General features: G+C 57.0%; 1 protein-coding gene across 36 annotated transcripts in view; it reads left to right on the forward strand.

The window, feature by feature from the left end:
• The window catches only part of CELF4 (CUGBP Elav-like family member 4), a 307,270-nt gene that overhangs the window by 220,108 nt on the left and 69,096 nt on the right, over positions 1–18,066 (forward strand). For 20 of the 36 annotated variants that reach the window (XM_066353583.1, XM_066353582.1, XM_066353614.1 and 17 more), the window contains exon 3: positions 13,873–13,951. In XM_066353583.1, the coding sequence (XP_066209680.1) occupies positions 13,873–13,951 (79 nt within the window). The remainder of the gene's footprint in view (positions 1–13,872; positions 13,952–18,066) is intronic. The other 16 variants (XM_066353617.1, XM_066353616.1, XM_066353584.1 and 13 more) reach the window with 1 other exon arrangement.

The raw sequence follows: 18,066 nt of genomic DNA on the forward strand, positions 1-18,066 counted from the left end.
CTGGATCAAGTGTCTGAGGGGAGAGGGAAAGAGGTCTGCAGCACCTGGGGGTGCCCGGTGGTCAGGGCAAGGGGCAGGTGAGCAGGGAAGGGCGGATGACCCGGCAGGAAAGCAGAAGAAGGGAAGGGCGGATGACCCGGAAGGAAAGCGGAAGAAGGGAAGGGCGGATGACCCGGAAGGAGAGCGGAAGAGGGCACGGTGGAAGCGAGGAGGGGGCACCGGCACGGAGTGCCAACCTGGGCACTGCAGCACCCCATTCAGGGCAAGGGGCAGGTGAGCAGGGAAGGGCGGATGACCCGGCAGGAAAGCGGAAGAAGGGAAGGGCGGATGACCCGGAAGGAAAGCGGAAGAAGGGAAGGGCGGATGACCCGGAAGGAGAGCGGAAGAGGGCACGGTGGAAGCGAGGAGGGGCACCGGCACGGGGTGCCAACCTGGGCACTGCAGCACCCCAGCCCACACACACACGATCACACCCACACCCACGCCCAAGCCCGACGCACTCGTGGGCAGTGCCTGCGACCCAGAGACCCTGGCGTGTTCCAGGAGGAGGGCCATGATCGATGCTTATTAATGAAGCTGCCCCGGAGATGGCTAATTGATGGCAGTGCGCGGCTGTTGTCTGGAATTTAACCTGATTCATCATTTAGCCTGTTGGAGGCTGGAGAGCTGTGTTAATTAATGCCAGGAAAACAGACTTGGACGAGCTGGCGGTGCAGCCTCATATTAGAAAACAGAGAGCAAGGGGCAGAGGGAGGGAAAAAGAGAGAAAAAGAGAGAGAATGATTAAATCTAAAGCCCAGAGACAAAACAAATTCCAAAAAGCAAATGTCGGTGCCATTTCTAGGATGACTCAGACTTGCACTTGGCCAGCATCATCCGGCGGTGGTGTGAGGATTAAGAGCAATTTCCGCTAGATTTGTCATTTACTTGGTGTGGGCTTTGTTCTTCCCTTTCACGTGCCTGGAGACTCTCTCTCGGCCTAGGACTGAGCCCTAGCGAGACAGGGAGGAGAGGTCCCAGCTCTTGGGAGGGTGGGACCCGGGGAGGCAGGACCCCTTCCTGATCATGGCGACAGGACTCCCAGTCCCAGGGCAACCTGCCAGGGTTCTCAGTGGGGACTCAGAGCATCTGACTCAGGGGCAGGCCCAGGGGCGATGGGGAGGAGCAGAAGGGACAGTGAGTGGGCTGTGGGTGACACAGACGAGGACCTCTATCCAGCCTCAGGACCAGGCCACCCACTCCCTTTCTCAGTCCCACCTGCTCAGCTTCAGAGGCTCAGAGTCCAAGTCAGAAAGGCAGTGGCCCCACTGTGCGCTGAGAAAAGTCAGACCCACCTGGAGAGAGCCCCTTCTCCCCTCTGTAATGCCCACGGTCAGGACCCAGTCAGGTGTGTGCTCTCGGGGGAAGGGACAGCCACCTGTTGTGAAGGGGGGCTGTGAGCATGTTAGGGCGGGAGAAACCGATTCTCCAGTCTGTGCAGCCTAGGGCAGCTTTGGAAGATGGGCTTGACTCGCGCTGGGGTGCTGGGGAGCTCAGGCTCCAGGGCAGATCAGGGGAATGAGGGAAGCGGGTTGGGCTGGAGGCCCTCTCTCAGCACTGGAGCTGACCAGCGTGGATACAGGACACCCTGTGCAGGAGGGAGCCCCCACCACCCCCTGTAGTGTGTGAGCAAATGCTAAAGAGCCACCGCCGGAGCTGAAATAGGGACTTCCACAGGAGTGGGTGGCAGGTCCCCGACAAGAGCAGGGCTGAGAAGGGGCTCGGGGAATGGGTTACTCTGCTGCACCGAGGGGAGAAGGCTCAGCACACGCCCGGGGCCTGGGAAGGGAGCCCTGGAACACCACGTGAGCAAGGCTGTTCTGCAGGCTGGGTGCGGGGTTCCTGGAGGGAAGGGCTCGTCGTTCAAGTTTGTTGTGCCATCCTTGTGCCAGAGAGCAGGGCCTGGCTCGTGGAGGTGTTCCATAAGCACTGGGTGGGGGAATGCATAGATGGATGGATGAACTTTGTGCCCCGTCAAAGCAATGGGCTCCTCCAGGACTGGCAGGCCAGGTAGAGAGGACAGAGCTGGGCAGATGGAGGAGAGGCTTTGGGGAGATTGGGGAGCCACAGGTCCCTGAGCTCAGGGTGTGCTTGCTGCAGTAGAGGATGGCCTCCCCCAGGCCCACCGCCAGGTCTCCGCTCTTCCCCAGACGCTGCCCAGGCCTTCCAGTTCAGCAGGGTCCAAAAGAGAGCCCAGGGTAGGGGGTGGGAAGGAGAAAAATTAGATGTTAGGTATCTCCTCAGAAATGATGGAAATACTGTACTCACTAAGAGAAGGAGAGGGGGACGGGCAGAGGATGGCAGTCACTCCTGCATTGAACACTTACTTACCAGGTGCTGGGTACTGTGCTAAAAGCATTACCTGAGCTGTCACATTCAGTTCTCTCCGCACCCCAGGGGGATGGGACTCTAAGAGGTCAAGTGACTTCCCCATCCCATAAGAAAGTGTATGGCAGAGCTAGGACTGAAATCCAGGCCTCTAAATCCCATTAAATCAGGGTGTGTCTCTCCCAGAATGATCTTTCCACTGCTGTGAAAGAAAGAAAGAAAGAAAGAAAGAAAGAAAGAAAGAAAGAAAGAAAGAAAGAAAGAAAGAAAGAAAGAAAGAAAGAGGGAGGGAGGGAGGGAGGGAGGGGAAGGGAGGGAGGGAGGGAGGGAGGAAAGAGAAAGAGAGAAAGAAAGAAAGAAAAGAAAATCACCACACACACACACACACACACACACACACACACACACACACCGAAGAGGGTTAGCAAACCATACTGGCTGTGCACGTTAAAAAGCTTGGTTTCCACAGAAGCAAATCTTAATTAGGACCACACGGGTCCTCCCACCCTGGACAGGGCAGCCCTGGCAGGAACAAGTGAGACGAACATGGGCCTTGGAGACAGAGACAGGCTGTCCATGGCCTTCTGGACCGAAGGAGCCCTGCCTGAGAGGTAGAGGCGTGAGTCCAAGTGCACTACTGCATGGCCTCTCAGTGACATCTGACTGTGCCATTCCATCGGCCTCACCTGCCACAGCCCCGAGAAGCATCTACCCGTGCAGGTGGCCCCCAACCCCAGCCCCATTGCTGGGGCGGAAGCAGAGGTGAGGAGGACAAGGAAAACCACAAAGCTGACCGGGGTGTCTCTCCCTCCTGGAAACCAGCAGAAGAGATTTTTTACTGCCACCCCCCTTGGGGGGCACCTCCTTTGTTTGTGCCAACCCACGCCCTGCCCTGTGGGTGAGGGGAAGTATTCTGTAAACTTCAATTGCAGAGAGCAAGGACAGGGTGTAGGCTGGGAAGGGATGAGAGAGGGGTGGAGAGAAGGGAGGGGCAGCCCCAGACAGCCCCACCAATAGGCTCTGCCAGTGCCTGCGCTGTTGCTGGACACTGCAGAGCAGAGCAGCCTGTTGCATAGCAACTGCCAGGGGCCTGTTTGTGGGGCTAGACCGAGGAGGCTCCTGGCCCACCTGCCTCCTCCCCACACACACAGAGCTCCCCACCCCACTGTGCCTGAGTGGCAGTCAGCTCGGGCCGCACACACCTCCAGAGGGTGCTCTCAGTGCCATCTAGTATGCTAGGATTTGACCACCTTCTCCTCCACACCCCCTTCCAAGTGGAAGCCATACAAGGCCAGGCTTGGGCTGGGACCAGAGTTCAGTCCAGAATCAAGAATTAAAGCCAAACTGGAGACATTTTACTTCAATCTGTTGAGTACGTCCCGTGCACAAGCCATAGACTTCTTCAGGAGGGGACCAGGAACCATGACAATGCTGGCCATTGCTGATGTAAACGTCCGCCCAGGTTCCTCAGGCACCTGCGACCCAGCTTTGCTGTGCATGTCGCTAGCCCTTGCTCTTGCTCTTTCTGAACGTGGCCCCGGTGGAATGTCATTCCTGACGAAAATGGACAGGATATAGGGTCCAACCGCACAAGCACAGACCCTCCCGGGGCACAGCGGGTGCCCCCACCTCCTCCTGACCTGCCTGCGCTCACACCCTGACCCCTGCCTCTCCCTGTTTCGCACCCCAAGGGCCCTTCGCTCAACTCACCCGGGGCTCCTACCATGATTCCTCCCCCAAGTGCTGCCCCCACCACATACAACCTGCCCATGAGTTTGCTCATGGCTAGTTTGGCTTCAGAGAAGACCGAAGGGACATAAAAGCCACATCATCCGGTCAGTGCAAAGTCTGGAGCTTGGGAAGGACTTGCTCTCTCTTGTTTGCCATGGTCCCTCATACTTCCTGGTCCCCTGCCCAGGCCCAGGCCCGGCCACGGCCCATACAGGTCCGCACTCCCGTGTCCTGACTTCAGGCCGGCAGGCCCAGACCTGGGCCCCAGTGATGCTATTGAGACAGTGGGTGCCTGTGTGCTCCTCAGCCCCCTGGTCTTCGCCCCGTGAGGGCCACTTGTGATAGCAGTAAACCAGAGCAAGTCCAGTGGCCCTGGCCTGCAGAGTGACTTGTGTGGCCAAGAGGGCGCAATCCCAGAAGGCTTGCTGGAGGAGGGCATGAAGGCTTAGGACTCTACTCTTTAGACCGATAGGGGAGGAGGTGAAGATGGGGGTGAGAACGGCAGGGGAGGAGACCTTGCAGCCAACACAGGGGAAAGGTGAGATGGTCCTATGGGTGACTCAGAGGTGACCTCAGGTACTTTACCAAGGGACCCACGAGAGCCTTGGCTGACAGCCAGCCCCGCCCAGGGGCAGCTCCAAGCTGGATGGTCTGGACGAGGAGCGGGGTGAAGAGCTGGCAGGGCCACCACGCTGGCACGTGTCCAAGCACCGAGCATCAGATGGCCTTCTCAGAGAGGGGAGTGGGAGCAGAACCAGATTTATTTAAAAATCTTATCTGAAGGGTTTGCATTTCAATGGGCTGTGGACTTGCATATTTTAACAAAAACCTTGGGTTCTTCTGTCTAGTGTGTGCTCACGAGCTGGCTCTCTGAACGATCATCCCTGCTTCAGTAAACCCTTCCTAATCCGAAGGTACAACAACGCCACTTTGCTGGAGGAGGGAGAATTAAAAGGTCTTTCTCTTTGGGCCGGAAACACGGCTGTGCAGCGAGTGACCGCTCCTGGCCTCTGGGCACTGCAGCTGCCAGCGCGTGGCTGGAGCAGGAGGCGACAATGCCGGTGATGAGGAACAATAGAACATCCATTTGGTCAGTGAGCATTCATTAAACACCTACTGTGTGCCAGGTACCCTGAGGAGTCTGAATGTGCTGTGGGAACAAAGTGAGTGCGGGCCTTATCTCACAGAGAAGAGGCAAGTGTCAAACAACCACAGATTTTGGGACCATAATGGCAAGGCAAGAAAGGAAAGAATGGACAACTTGATGGGACACCTAATGTAGCTTGCAAGGCCCAGGCGGTGGAGGCAGAGATGAGAGTGAGGAGGCTTGAGAGGCAGCTGGCCCGAAAAGGGAGCCAAAGCGGCCGCACCCACAGGTAGCCTTGGGATGGGCCCCTCGCCGCCTGGGAGGGGTGCAGCCGACAGGCCCGGCAGAGTGGGCCTCGGAGTCTGGACCATGGTCAGGGGCTCTAGTGAAGGTGGGTGTCACGCTGTGATGACCACAGGGGGTCTCCTTGAGTCAGAACTTGATGATGATGATGGCAGGCAGGCTTTCTTGAATTCCTAACCCCTCTCTATGGAATGAACCGTATGCAATTTCATAAGGAGGTAATTAAAACATTAATATATTTACAAGCTAAAATAATGTGCACTGCTTCTGCTGTTCCCCTGCGATCCCGTCTCACTAGAGGACTGGGCCGGGGTTTGTTCACTCCTCCCGAGGTGACAGAGAGCCTACTGTGCGCAGCAGCGGGACTCCGACAGGGCACGCGATTCCGAATCTGCTCTCCTGGGGCTTTGGACAAATAGTTTCTCCATTAATTAATCCATTCATTACAATGTGCTAACTACAAAGTCCTGGAGGAGGGCAGAGTCGCTGGAGGGCCGCCCTTCCTAGGGTCTCATTCGTGAGCTCTCTTCTCAGTGGAGATTGGAGTGCTGCTTCCTCACCAGCCGCTCTTAACCGCAGGCTGGAAATTCTCTGTCTACTCCCCCCAAACTGTCCAAAGTTCACCTTTAAAAGATACATCTTGAATGACAGTCTTTCTGTAGCAGGAGCGTGTACACCAGGGGTCCCCAAACTATGGCCCGAGGGCCGCATGTGGCCCCCTGAGGCCATTTATCCAGCCCCCCACCGCACTTCCGGAAGGGGCACCTCTTTCATTGGTGGTCAGTGAGAGGAGCATAGTTCCCATTGAAATACTGGTCAGTTTGTTGATTTAAATTTACTTGTTCTTCATTTTAAATATTGTATTTGTTCCCGTTTTGTTTTTTTTACTTTAAAATAAGATATGTGCAGTGTGCATAGGGATTTGTTCATAGTTTTTTTATAGTCTGGCCCTCCAACGGTCTGAGGGACAGTGAACTGGCCCCCTGTGTAAAAAGTTTGGGGACCCCTGGTGTACACAGACCTGAGCAATGCCACAAACATGTGGTGATGTTTCAGGAAATGCCTGATGCTTTCCAGGGTGGTGGAGGCCAGGAAGGCATGGTCTTCAAGGCAGCCCCATGGGCACACAGCCTGCGCGGTCACACAGGACCCCCCCACACAAAGTGTCTCGTGCTTGGGGTTTAGCGCTCTGCAGTCACCATCTAGAAATTCTTAAAATTTATCTTGGACTTGTGTTTTGTAAGTGAAGTTGTGGGATAGAGGAGCATGTGTAAGGGTCCTGGGGCCTCTGCTCATGCACAGTTCCATCCCCCATCACTTGCCTGATCTACGCAGCTCCTGAGCTCCATGTGCAGTCACCCTGCCCTCGAGGCCACCAGCAGTGGCATGGACACAGGTTAGGGGAGCGCCAGGTCTGTTCAACGTGTGGCATGGCAGCACTGTGACATGTCTGTCAGGCTGACAAGACCATGTCTTAGTGGGGTCAGCCTCTTGCCCAAGTACCTAGAGTGTCCCTGGCCCAGGATTTACAGCAGCCTTGAGTGTTTCCTGCTCACTGTAGGGGTACCGTGCGCAGAGGTGCAGTCTGCCTGGACTTCCCAGGGCCGACTCTCAGCTGAGCTGCAATGTGTCAGGCTGGGGTCAGCGGAAGGGGAACCCAGTGGTCCTCAGGCCCAAACTGCCCCTCATGTTGCAGGTGGAGCTCTGGGTACCTTTAAGGAGTCTCCATGCCCCAGGGGACCCTCTCTTCCTCCTTCACCTTCCTGATCTGGCTTTCCTTTGTCTCCTCTGGCCAGCTCAAGTCCCCTCCCGGCACATGCCACAAAAAACAAATCGTGTAATTTTGATGACTCTGCATAGGACTTCAATGTCCTGATATTTGCATTTAAAACTGGCATCGCGCAAAATAAAGATGAATGTTGGAATCCATGCTAATAATTTGAAATTTATATTTTTCTTTACTTTAAACGACATCAAATAGCAAATAAAAATACCATGACAAGTCAAAAAAGAGAGAGACCGTGGAAGAAAGGGAAAGCTTTATAGCTTTGTGATTTAACAATGCTTTTTTTTTTCTTGCTTTTTTCAACAGAGACTGGCAAATTATGTCTCTCTTCCCAGAGCAGCAATGCTGCAGGGATCCGGGCGCAGACGTCCCAGGGGACCCCAGCACCCGGGGCCCGCTGCTGTTCACGTGTCCACGACAATAATACAGGCTGGGCTGGGGAGCAGACAACACAGGGCCAGAGTTCTCTCAGGGAGGGGGGATGAGAAGCAACAGCGGTGACGCATGAGGACGAGCAGCCGGGCTCCTCACAAGCACAGCCAGGCGGGGGCGGCTCTGTGGGCAGGGGCGGAGATGAGAGTCACCTCCAGGGGAGGCTGCAGGTTTGGACTGGAGGAGAAAAGGATCCCCACACGGCTTCGTGACTGGGGGACACACAAGCCCTTCTGGTGAGGAGGGAGCTAGGCATCACCAGGTGTTCACACACCCCAGAAGGAGCCAGGAAGGACCCTGGGCTTTGAAGTTTGGATACTTACCCTAGATTTACGCCTGGGGGCTCAGCAGCTGGCTGGAGAGCACTCTGGCTGTCCCCCCCCCCCCCATGCAGAGCTTTGGTCCAGACCTCCCCGAAGCAGTCCTGGGGCACAGGGGAAAGCAGTGTGGAGGCTGACGTTTGTGGAGAGCCTACTATCCAGCAGGCTCTAGTAGTGTTTATACTGCACATAGTAGTGTTTCTTCCCTATCTCCTCTAATTCCCAAACTGGGAATTCTTTTTAAGCTGTCTGTGATGTCACACAGTACTATTTAAGCTTGCACGTGTGTACACACACACACACACACACACACGGGAGAGAGAGAGAGTGAGAAAGTACTGCAGGGCAGATGTGACCAGGGAAGTCTTACTGAAGAAGAGTAGGGTTGGGGCGGCCAGTGAGGAGTGACAGGGGACTTTCCAGGTCCTTTGATTCTGGAGACAGCCCTGTGCTGGCCATGCAGTGGCCCAGTGTGAAACAGAGGGTCAGCACCTGAGAGGACAGGTGGGGAAGGGCCCCAAGTGGCCCTGTGGGCAGCGAGGTGTCCCGGGTGAAGCAGGGGCAGGCTCACGGGGGACATCCCCAGAGCTCTTGCCAGCACTGGCTTAGGCAGGTGTCAGGCAGACAGGCAGAGCAGAGCTCACCCCACCCCTCCCACGTCAGCCCTCAGGATGGTGGGAGCAGCAGAGGACAAGCCAGGTGAAGACAGTCCCTTCCTGACCTGATGACAGAACACTCCTGAGCTCTCAGGGACCAGTGACCCCCTCTGCTGGCTGGCCCTGCTCCAGTGGGGTGCTCATTCCAGCCTCGGGGATCCACGCCGACAGAGAGGGGAGAGGAGAGACCCAGAGAGATGGCTTGCACAGAGGAGCAGGCCCCGGAGCCCAGCCCGGGTCGTACCTGGGGGACAGGGAAAGGGGAAGCTGGAACTGCAGGTCACTCAGGGCCGCCTTTCCAGATGGGGGAGGGACGCTCCTGCCCCAGCTCACCGGGCAGCAGAGACCTGCAGACCCCTGTGGGGGGTGGGCATGGCCAGCTAGGCACAGACGGGGCGGGGGGGGGGGGAGAGGAGAGGAAATCAAATCTAGGAGCCAGGCTGATCTGTCTGTCTGTCTGTCTGTCTGCCCACTGGCCACAGGCCTCTCCTTCCATGGGGAGCCTGCGCTGCATGGACAGGTGAAGCCACTGGACCAGCTCAATCATCGTATTTATTCTAATTGTATCGTAATCGTCCCCAAGGAGCCTGGTTCAAATGAGCTTGACATTATTAAAATTTTAATGCCCAGTTTTCATAGCTGAATGAATATTTAAAGGGTATGTCCCAGCTTAAGTTATGATGATGAAGAAATTAATGGAATGTCTTGTTTAATGCATGGATATGTGTTGATGCAAAAAGTATCAGAGATGGGGAGGGGGAGGGGCGGCAGAGTCTGAGCAGAAGGGGCCTAAGAGGGAAGGAGCCCTCCACCTGCCAGCCCCCTGCTGGGCTTGGGAGCAGAGGCTCGCAAACCCTGGGCCAGGACCCCTCGCTCCCTCTGAGGGGCCTGGGGCTAGAAAGCACAGTGGACAGGAGTCAGTGATGTGTCCTCAGAAACCTGACCCCAGAAGCCTGTCCGGAGGCTTCGGGGAGCCGTTTCTGACCCCGGGAAGGTCATCCTGAGTCACCAAACCTTGCTCAGGCCCTTGGAGGCACGACCCCGGCTGAAAGGCACACGGGACAGGAGTTAGTGGTGTGTCCTCAGAAGCCTGACCCCAGAAGCCTGCCCGGAAGCTTCGGGGAGCTGTTTCTGACCCAGGGGACATCATCCTGAGTCACCAAACCTTGCTCAGGCCCTTGGAGGCATGACCCCGGCTGAAAGGCACACGGGAAAGGGAGATGCCGATGACACCTCAGAAAGAACGATAGTGAGGGTGGCGTTTGTACCCCAGCCCAGGTCCCCAGCAGCGCCCAGCCCCTGGCCCTCCTGGAAGGATAAGACAGTGGCTGAGGGGGACATTGGACAGAGGAGCAAGAGATGGGGCGAGGGAAAGGCACCATGGAGTGGGCTGTGGTGTCCTCCAAGTGTGGTGTCCACCTGAAAGGGGCACCCTGGGACCTGAGTGACCTAGAGCTCCCCAGACCAAGGCCATGGTCCTCAGGTGCGAAGTTAGAAGAAGGACAGGGACATGGCAGGTGCCCCTCCCACCTCCTCCCCACTGGCCTTTCTCCTCCTTGTTGATGTCCCCTTCCTCACTGGCTTCCTCTGCAGCCTCACTTGGCCTCCTCTCCCCAGGACAGGCTCCTTCTATGCACACCACCCTCCTCAAGATGACAGCAGGCCTTGGAGAGGCTTGATGGGGCCAGAGTTTGGAACAGGGAAGGGAGCCCCTGACCAAGGGAGGAAGATCTCCCTTCAAGCCCAAAGCGTCTGTCCAGCGCCTGTTCCGGCTGAGAAATGTTCCCAGCTGAGCCTGACACTATTTCTGCTGAGAATTAAGAAAGCACGGGGCTGTATTTTATCTCTCTGTATACCTGGCACCTCTCTGACAGGCCCGAAAAGACCGGCTGGATGCTGACCATCCTTAGATCATAATGGAACATGAAAAATGATGCAGGAGTCACAGGTCCATGGGAAACAATTCAATTCTGCTCTAGCAGTTTGTTTGGATCACCCCGTGGCTTCCCAGCCCACGGCCGAGGGCACATGGGAGACCCAGGGAGCCTGTGGTCAAACTAGAGAGAAACCGCAGCAAGCCCTGGGTGCAAGCCCTGAGCCGAGAGGGGGGTCTTGGGAGCATTGTCCTGGGCTGGCCAGGTACCGAGGGGCTCCCAGGGGTGGGGAGCTGGGAACACATCAGGCTTAACTGAAGAAGCCTCATGCAGAGCATTCATAGACACCCAGGCCCCAAGGAGTGTGGGACAGCAGCTGGCTGACCCCTGGGGTGGGAGGCCCCATGCACAGTCAGGTTCCACTTGCCTTGTTTAGTGTACCATGGAAAACGAGCGCCATCGCTCTACCCAGCCCTTGCTGATCCACAGGACTCACCCCAACACAGAGAAGACTGGCTGTGGGAAATAAGATACCAGGGGAGGAGTCCTCCCAGCAGTCCCCATCTTCCGTCCTGACGTGGCCCCTCAGCCCTGGGGGTCAGCTGGGCAGGCTCAGGCCCTGACGATGGTGTCTCTTCCACGGCCTCCCTCCTCCCCTCATCTGCACAGTGGCAGAGCCTCTACCTGCCCCTCCTCAGCTATGCTTTCCTCCCCTCTCTTGCTGGGGAAGCCTGAGTCCCCCATCCGGCCCCCTGCTCTCCCCTTCTCTGCTTTGACCTTTCCTTGACCATCCCCAAAGCCCATCACACCGGGCTCCCAGCATCTCCTGAACACGCAGTCGGGAGTTAAGAGTCCGGGTTTATCTTGATTTCACCATTTACCGCCTGGGTGACCTCGAGCCAGTTTCTTAACCTCTCTGAAACGAATTTCCTTGCTTAAGAACAATCTAGTCGCATGCATCATAGGAGACGTTATGATAATCCAACAGTATCATCTCTGTAGCAGCTCTTCGTGTTCTTGTCGGTGTGGCAATGCTGTGTATACCCTGTGGGGGACCCGAGTCCTGCCTCCTGCAACTCAATTCCCGGCCTTGACCTTACCTTCACTGTGAAAAAGGAAGAATGTTTGCGGGAACCTTTCTCTGGGGTACCAGGAAGGCTTCATGTCAAGAGGAAGAGGCTGGTGGGGCTGTGGGAGAGGAGCTAGCGAGTCAGGGAAGGAGCTTGGGGGGCAGAGGCGGCTAGGATGTAAGGCATGGAGTGGTAGAAGGGGTGGTTGGGGCCAGATGTGAGCAGCCTGACCGAAGAGTTGTATTAGATTTAATGACACAAGAAATGTGGCCCAAACTCCCCTTGCCAGATAGACCTTGTCCTTACGGACTGCCTTTCAGAGTAGCTGGGGTCAAATAAGATAAAATGCAGGCAGGCCGACCCACTATGGTGTGGTTAGCACTGTGCCTGCCCATTGGGCTGAATCCCAGATCTTCCCCTGCTCGGAGCTCTGGCCTGTCATTGGTGAGAGCGGTAACACTCCCTACGTCAGGTAAGGTCACTAATTACATAAGCAAGAGAGCCGTAGAAATATGCCCAAAAGAAGACAATGGCCAGAACTGGGTCCAGGTCGGCTATGGGGCTTTTCTGTGGGAGAATATTGCAGGTTTGGGGGAGACTAGGAGAAGGAGGTGATCTAGGAGGAAGGGCCAGTCCACAAAAGGTCGGGTTCTGAGTCCCAAAAAGCACTGGACAGGAGACCAGAGTGCCCTGGCTCCCTCCTGAGACCTTTCTCCCAAGCCAGAAGTCTGCTTAGTCTTCTGGACCCTTCACTCAGACACTGGAATAGAGGTGGTTTACTGGGGAAGCCAGAGACGACACCATGTCCCTCTCCTTCCTCTCTGTGATTGGAGCTCTCCACAACACGACAGTGTCCTCTGCTGGCAGAGCTCACATACAGATCACCTTCCTTCCCCACCACTCTGTGAGGCGTGCCAAGTGGGGGCCCCAGGCAAACAATGGCACCCTGACCCCCTCTCAGTGAACTGGCCTTCAGTGTCCTGTCTTGTCCCCCTGACCACCTGGCCTCCTCTTCTCTGTTCTGTGGCCCTGCCTCTGGCTCTGTCCTTCTGGCGGTGACTCTGCCCTTCCTTGTTGTCACCTTGCTGACTCACCAGCACCCGCATTCCCCCACTCCGTTGTCTTGACGCAGCCAAAACTCACTTCGAATCAGAGACCAGAAGGCCTGAGGAAGCTTGTGACTGGCTGGCCCGGCGTCCGGACACCAGGGGAATTGGCAGTAAGACGTCACCCGGTGCAGGACGGAAGCCCCCAGATTCCCAGGCTCATCCTGCCACTGGTGGCCCTGCCTCTGCTTCCCCGTCTATAAAATGGGGGTGTTAGTGTCTGCCCCGCCTGCCTTCCAGGGTTTTGTTGAGAGAGATGTGCAAATGTGATGAAGGATAAGGCGGTGGGGGTCATGGCACGCGGAAACATCGGCAGAGACATGCAGTGCAACGCCATGGGTGTGATTACTGCTGTTTTTATTGCTTGAAACATCTTGGGACTCGGGGCCGGAGAGCCGACCCTGGTGCCTCCTGCATCAGAGAGGATTAGAGACAGGTTATGAAGCTGGGATGCTTGGAGTTTAGAGACCCCTAGTGGCCTGAACTGGGCATTGAGACGGATCCCAGAGAGAGGCAGGCGGCGTGGAGCCCCGGGGAGCCCGGCAGAGCCCTGGTGTCCTCCTGGCACCCAGACGCCACGTGAGGCTAGTAACTCTGCCAACTCCGTCCACACCTCCGAGGGGGGCGCCCCAGCTCTGCGTCAGCTGGGAGCTGGGGGGCCCAGAAACATCGGCACCGGGACCCACAGGCCACATCTTTGAGATGGCTTGGGGTCAGGTGAAACTTGATAGCATGCCCTGGCCTGGGCAGGGGGCAGTCCTTGGCCAGAGGCCAGCTTGTCTGGGCAAAGCCAGCTGTGAACCAGCACCGGCTGGAGGTGCACTATGGAGACACCTTGGGTTCTGATATCACAGGCTAGCAAGAACTGCTCAAAACCGGGACAGGAGCCCCACACGGTTCCAATCCAGAGGAACAACCCTCCTGCAAACACAGGGGTCTGGGGACTGAAAAGATGAAGGGAAATGGGTGGCGCTTTGGAGAAGACCCAGGTTTGCAGCTGCACAGTGTCTGTCTGTACATATCACGTATCAGCCGGCGAGGTCCGTGTGCCCGTGTCCCTGTGCCCCTCTGGGTGTGGGGGGGTGTTCGCCTCCCACCCCCACGCCTGCTCTAACCCTGTCCCCCTGTGCTCTGTTGCAGATGAACCGGCCGATCCAGGTGAAGCCGGCGGACAGCGAGAGCCGAGGAGGTAGTAGCTGCCTGCGCCAGCCCCCTTCACGTGAGGGCCCACTTGTCTCTGCCTCCCCCCCCACCCCCTCTCCCCAGGGCAGCGATGCAGCGACTCCCTGTCTCCTCCTGTCCGCGCCCCCTCAGGTTGCGACAGGGCTTTGGGCCTCTGGGTGACTGGTGGGGGGGGAGACAGAAGGGAAGGGGTGGCTGGGTTCTGCCAATGCTGGGGTTCGGTCCTTTCTGTGAGGGAGCAAGCAGCTAGCGTGTCCTGGGGCGTCCTCTGCTGCCCTTAGGACCCCGACAAGGCACTTCTACTTCTGTGTCACCAAGGAGAACACCACCGTGATGAGAGTTGACCAGCAGACAGGGTGCTGGGTCAGGAGGTAGGGATGCAGGTCGGAAGTGGGAGGGTTCAGGCCAGAGCGGGCACATCGGAGAAAGGCTTCCTATGGCAGCGTCAGCCTGCTGAGGTCAAGGTTCTGGAGCTAGACTCAGGGAGATATCTGAGAGGGGGCAGAGCAGGAGGACACAGCCTCACGCCGAATACCAGGCCCCTGCCCTCAGAGAGGAGCTTGTAGGAAGGAATTTCTCTCTCTCCTCTCCTGCCTCCCCACCCCCAATGTTTTCTAGGAAACGAAGAGCAAAGAGTAAAATAGGGGAAAGCTGCTTGTAAATTCAGAGTCAAGCTCCTTGTCTGGAGGGAACTGTAGTGTGGTCACTAAAGAGTGCTCACTGTGGCACCTGTAGTCCTCCCAGCTCTGGCCACTTTCCTCTGGGCCTCACTGGGCCTGGGCTGGGCACAGGGCCTCCGTGGCTCTGGCCACCTCTTGACCTGGACCTAGAATCCCACCCACCAGGGCCCACCCGGTGTCTTGTTGCTGCCCCCAAAGGGGTGCCATATCCCAGGGCACAGACATACCACCCCATGCCCCATTGAGAGCTTCCCATCCCGAGGACCCCGATAGTGGGGGAGGGTCAGGTTAGGGGTAAAGATGGTTCAGGCATGAAGGGCCTGAGCCAGCTGGGCCTGCACGGTTCACACCCGTCTCCCCGCAGTCGAGTTATTTTGGTTTTCTCCCTACACACAAGCCCTCCAACACCCAGTGCCAGGCACCCTTGCCCTGTCGGTGATAGAGTGCTGTCCAGCCAGGGCCTCTCGTAAAGCTTCTCTTCGGTGGCACATGGCAGAGTCACCGGCTTCTTCCAGGAGACCGTGTCAGAGTCTCGGCCCATGTCACCCCACCATTCAGTGACTCACCCGCAACACCCCGTTCATGAAGTAGGACCAGGATGCAGCCAAAAGCCCCGTTCCTGGCAGGCAGACTCAGTGCCACCTGCTGCCCCAGAGAGGAGTTCCCCCGGGCAGGGGCAGCCAGAGAGGAGTTCCCCCGGGCAGGGGCAGCCAGAGAGGAGTTCCCCCGGGCAGGGGCAGCCAGAGAGGAGTTCCCCCGGGCAGGGGCAGCCGGAGGCCTCAGAGGAGGTGGCCGTGAAGGAGGGGAGACTCCACACCTGGAGCAGTCAGCCCCAGGAGGGAGCCCCCTAAAGGGCGGCTGGGGCTCCTGCGTGCAGAACAGGCAGCTCAGAGTCCAGCCCGTTTTCTCCAGGCCCGGAGTGGGGAGGCGGGGAGGCGGGGAGGCGGGGAGCCCCTGCCCAGGGCCACGTGGAGCTCTAACTCAGACCTGCTCTCCCTCCCCTCGCCTGGGAGGCCATAGCTCTCTGACTCCGACTTGCTAACCTCATCTCCTTTCTCCCATATATCTCCTGCCACTGACACCTGCCCCAAACCAGATTAATCAGCTCTTTTATTCTCCCCGCAGTGGAGAGGGGGAAAGCAGAGCCAAACCTAAACATCTATCTATTAATTGCATATTCAATATTAAACAGCGAGATGATCCTGAGTCAGCACTATCGCCCAACTAGTTTAAAAAAAAAAAACACGAAAGTCGGTTTAAAATAATTTAATATCCATTAAATACTTCTTCTGGGTGGAGGAGATGGGGAAGAGGTAAGCATTTAAAAAGATGAACGAAATGGGAAGAGGAGAAGGGTGGGAAGGCAGGGAGGGGTGCTGTGGGAAGGTGAGGGGAGAGGGGCAGGAGGGAGAGCGAGGCCTGGGGCAGGGGGTGGAGGGGGCGGTGGGAGGGAGCTGAGGCCACTTGGGGCACAGCCCTGGGACACCTGGTACCTCGGGACCCCCGGCTGCACTCCAGGGGCACCTGAACACTCATGAATAGCACGAAGAGGTGTTTTCTGCTCAGGATTTGGGGTACATTTGGGACCTGGGGCTGGAGCAGGAGGAAGGGCACTCCGCGCCTCACCCACCACGGAGGGAGGCCACGACCCACTGCTGTCACATCAGGATCCCAGCTTCTTGTGACAAACCTCATGCTTCTCAGGCATCCTCTGGCCACGTCAGCCCCTTGTCAGAGGAGCAGGAGGCCGGGGTCGGGCGTGGACCGGAGTGCTGCTAGGAGGTCTGTGGGTGGGGGGCAGGGTTTTGACTCTCAGGGCTATAGTCCTGCATACAAATTGCTAGTTGATGCTGGCAAGCCACCACCCTAGCAGAAATGGTTAGGGGGGGAACTCAGTTCTTTTTCCTCTGGGGTGGGCTTGGTTCCCGTTTTACCACCAGAGAGATGCAGGGATCCGCACTGTGCTGTAGGTAAGAGAGGGGCTGGCTGGGTGCTCGGCCTGGCTCCCCAGAGGCCAGGGCAGCCATGGTTGTTCTGGCCCAGGGTTCTAGTCCTGTCTGTGCCTGGCACTGCCTCTGAGCCTCTACCCCTCACCCAGTGAGAGGAGGGGTCATATTCAATCAAGCTGTTGTTTACAGAGCACCCACTGAGGGCTCTGCGTTTTATTTTCTTTTTAACTTTTATTGATTGGTTTTAGAGAGAGAGGAAGGGAGAAAGAGAGAGAGACAGAAATATCGATCAGTTCCTGTATCTGCCCTGACCAGGGATTGAACCCTCTAACCAACTGAGCTATCTGTCAGGGGCGTGTGCTGGGGTTTTAAACAAATGTGTTTAATCCAAATAACATCTTTGGCAAGTAGAAGTTATTGGCCCTACTTAAAGGTGCAGACCAAGGCACAGAGAGTCTATGTAACTTGTTGTAAGTCACACAGCTAGAAGAGCCAGAATTCAAGCCCCTGCCTGTCAGTCACCGGCACCTAGGTAGTCTGCATTTCTCTGACTCCTGGGATAATCTCTTGGACTCGGGGGGTGGGGGGGAGATACCGCAGGCATCTGTCATGAAGCTAGGTCTATTTCAAAGGTGTCTGAGGTGAGAGGAGCAGGGTCCCAGGTAAGAGAGGCAAGACCAGGCTGGACCAGGAACTCCCGGACCTCCTCAGGGGACATGAGGGACCAGGGATGGAGGATGTCAGCAAAGAGAGCTCATCTGGGCCTGGAACAGGCAGGGAGGGCTTCCTGAAGGAGGTGGGGATTGGACCAACAGGTGTAAACCTGGCAGGAGACAGTGAGGGCGAGTGCAAATGGGACCCTAAACATAAGGCCAAGAGGTTGGGCATGTCTCCATCAGAAGCAGGAACCACTGATCCTGATTGGGGGGCAAGGCAGAGAGAAGGTATCCCAGTGGTAATGTCCTTGGAAGAGAGACGATGGCCCCTGCTACCACCACCAAACCCAGGGCCCCAGCTCGACATGGAAAGAAAACCGAAAGAGAAAGAGCCCCCCCCAAGGAGCCACACCTCTGCAAGGAGGACCCAGTTCATGTCACAGAGCTTGTGGGAGCAAGTCATATTTAAACTCATATCCACCCCCCAGAAAGCAAAGCCAACTCCTTAACCAGGGGGGTGAGGCAGGCTTGGGACAGGAGGGGAGACAGTGGAGGATGGGGGTGCCCTGCCAGACCATCTCAGAAGCGAGGACACTGCACAGGGGTGCACCATGGTGTCTTTGCCTCCTGAAGGCAAGTGGGCCAGCCCCAAGAGCTCGTTCATGGTCAGCATCTGAATTGGGTCTCCACAGCAGCAGAGCCCCTTTAGCCTCTTGGTTTCACTCTGGATGGGTGCCCACAGGGTGCTGCCCTGCAGGCCTGACCCCCTCCCCATCCTCCCTGGCTCAGGACAACCCCCCCACCCCCCCACCACCACCACCGCCACCACCGAGCAAGGCTCCTGTGGCCAGGCCGTGGGGCTTCTTC

Source organism: Saccopteryx leptura, chromosome 11 (assembly GCF_036850995.1).
Source record: "Saccopteryx leptura isolate mSacLep1 chromosome 11, mSacLep1_pri_phased_curated, whole genome shotgun sequence".
NCBI lineage: Eukaryota > Metazoa > Chordata > Mammalia > Chiroptera > Emballonuridae > Saccopteryx > Saccopteryx leptura.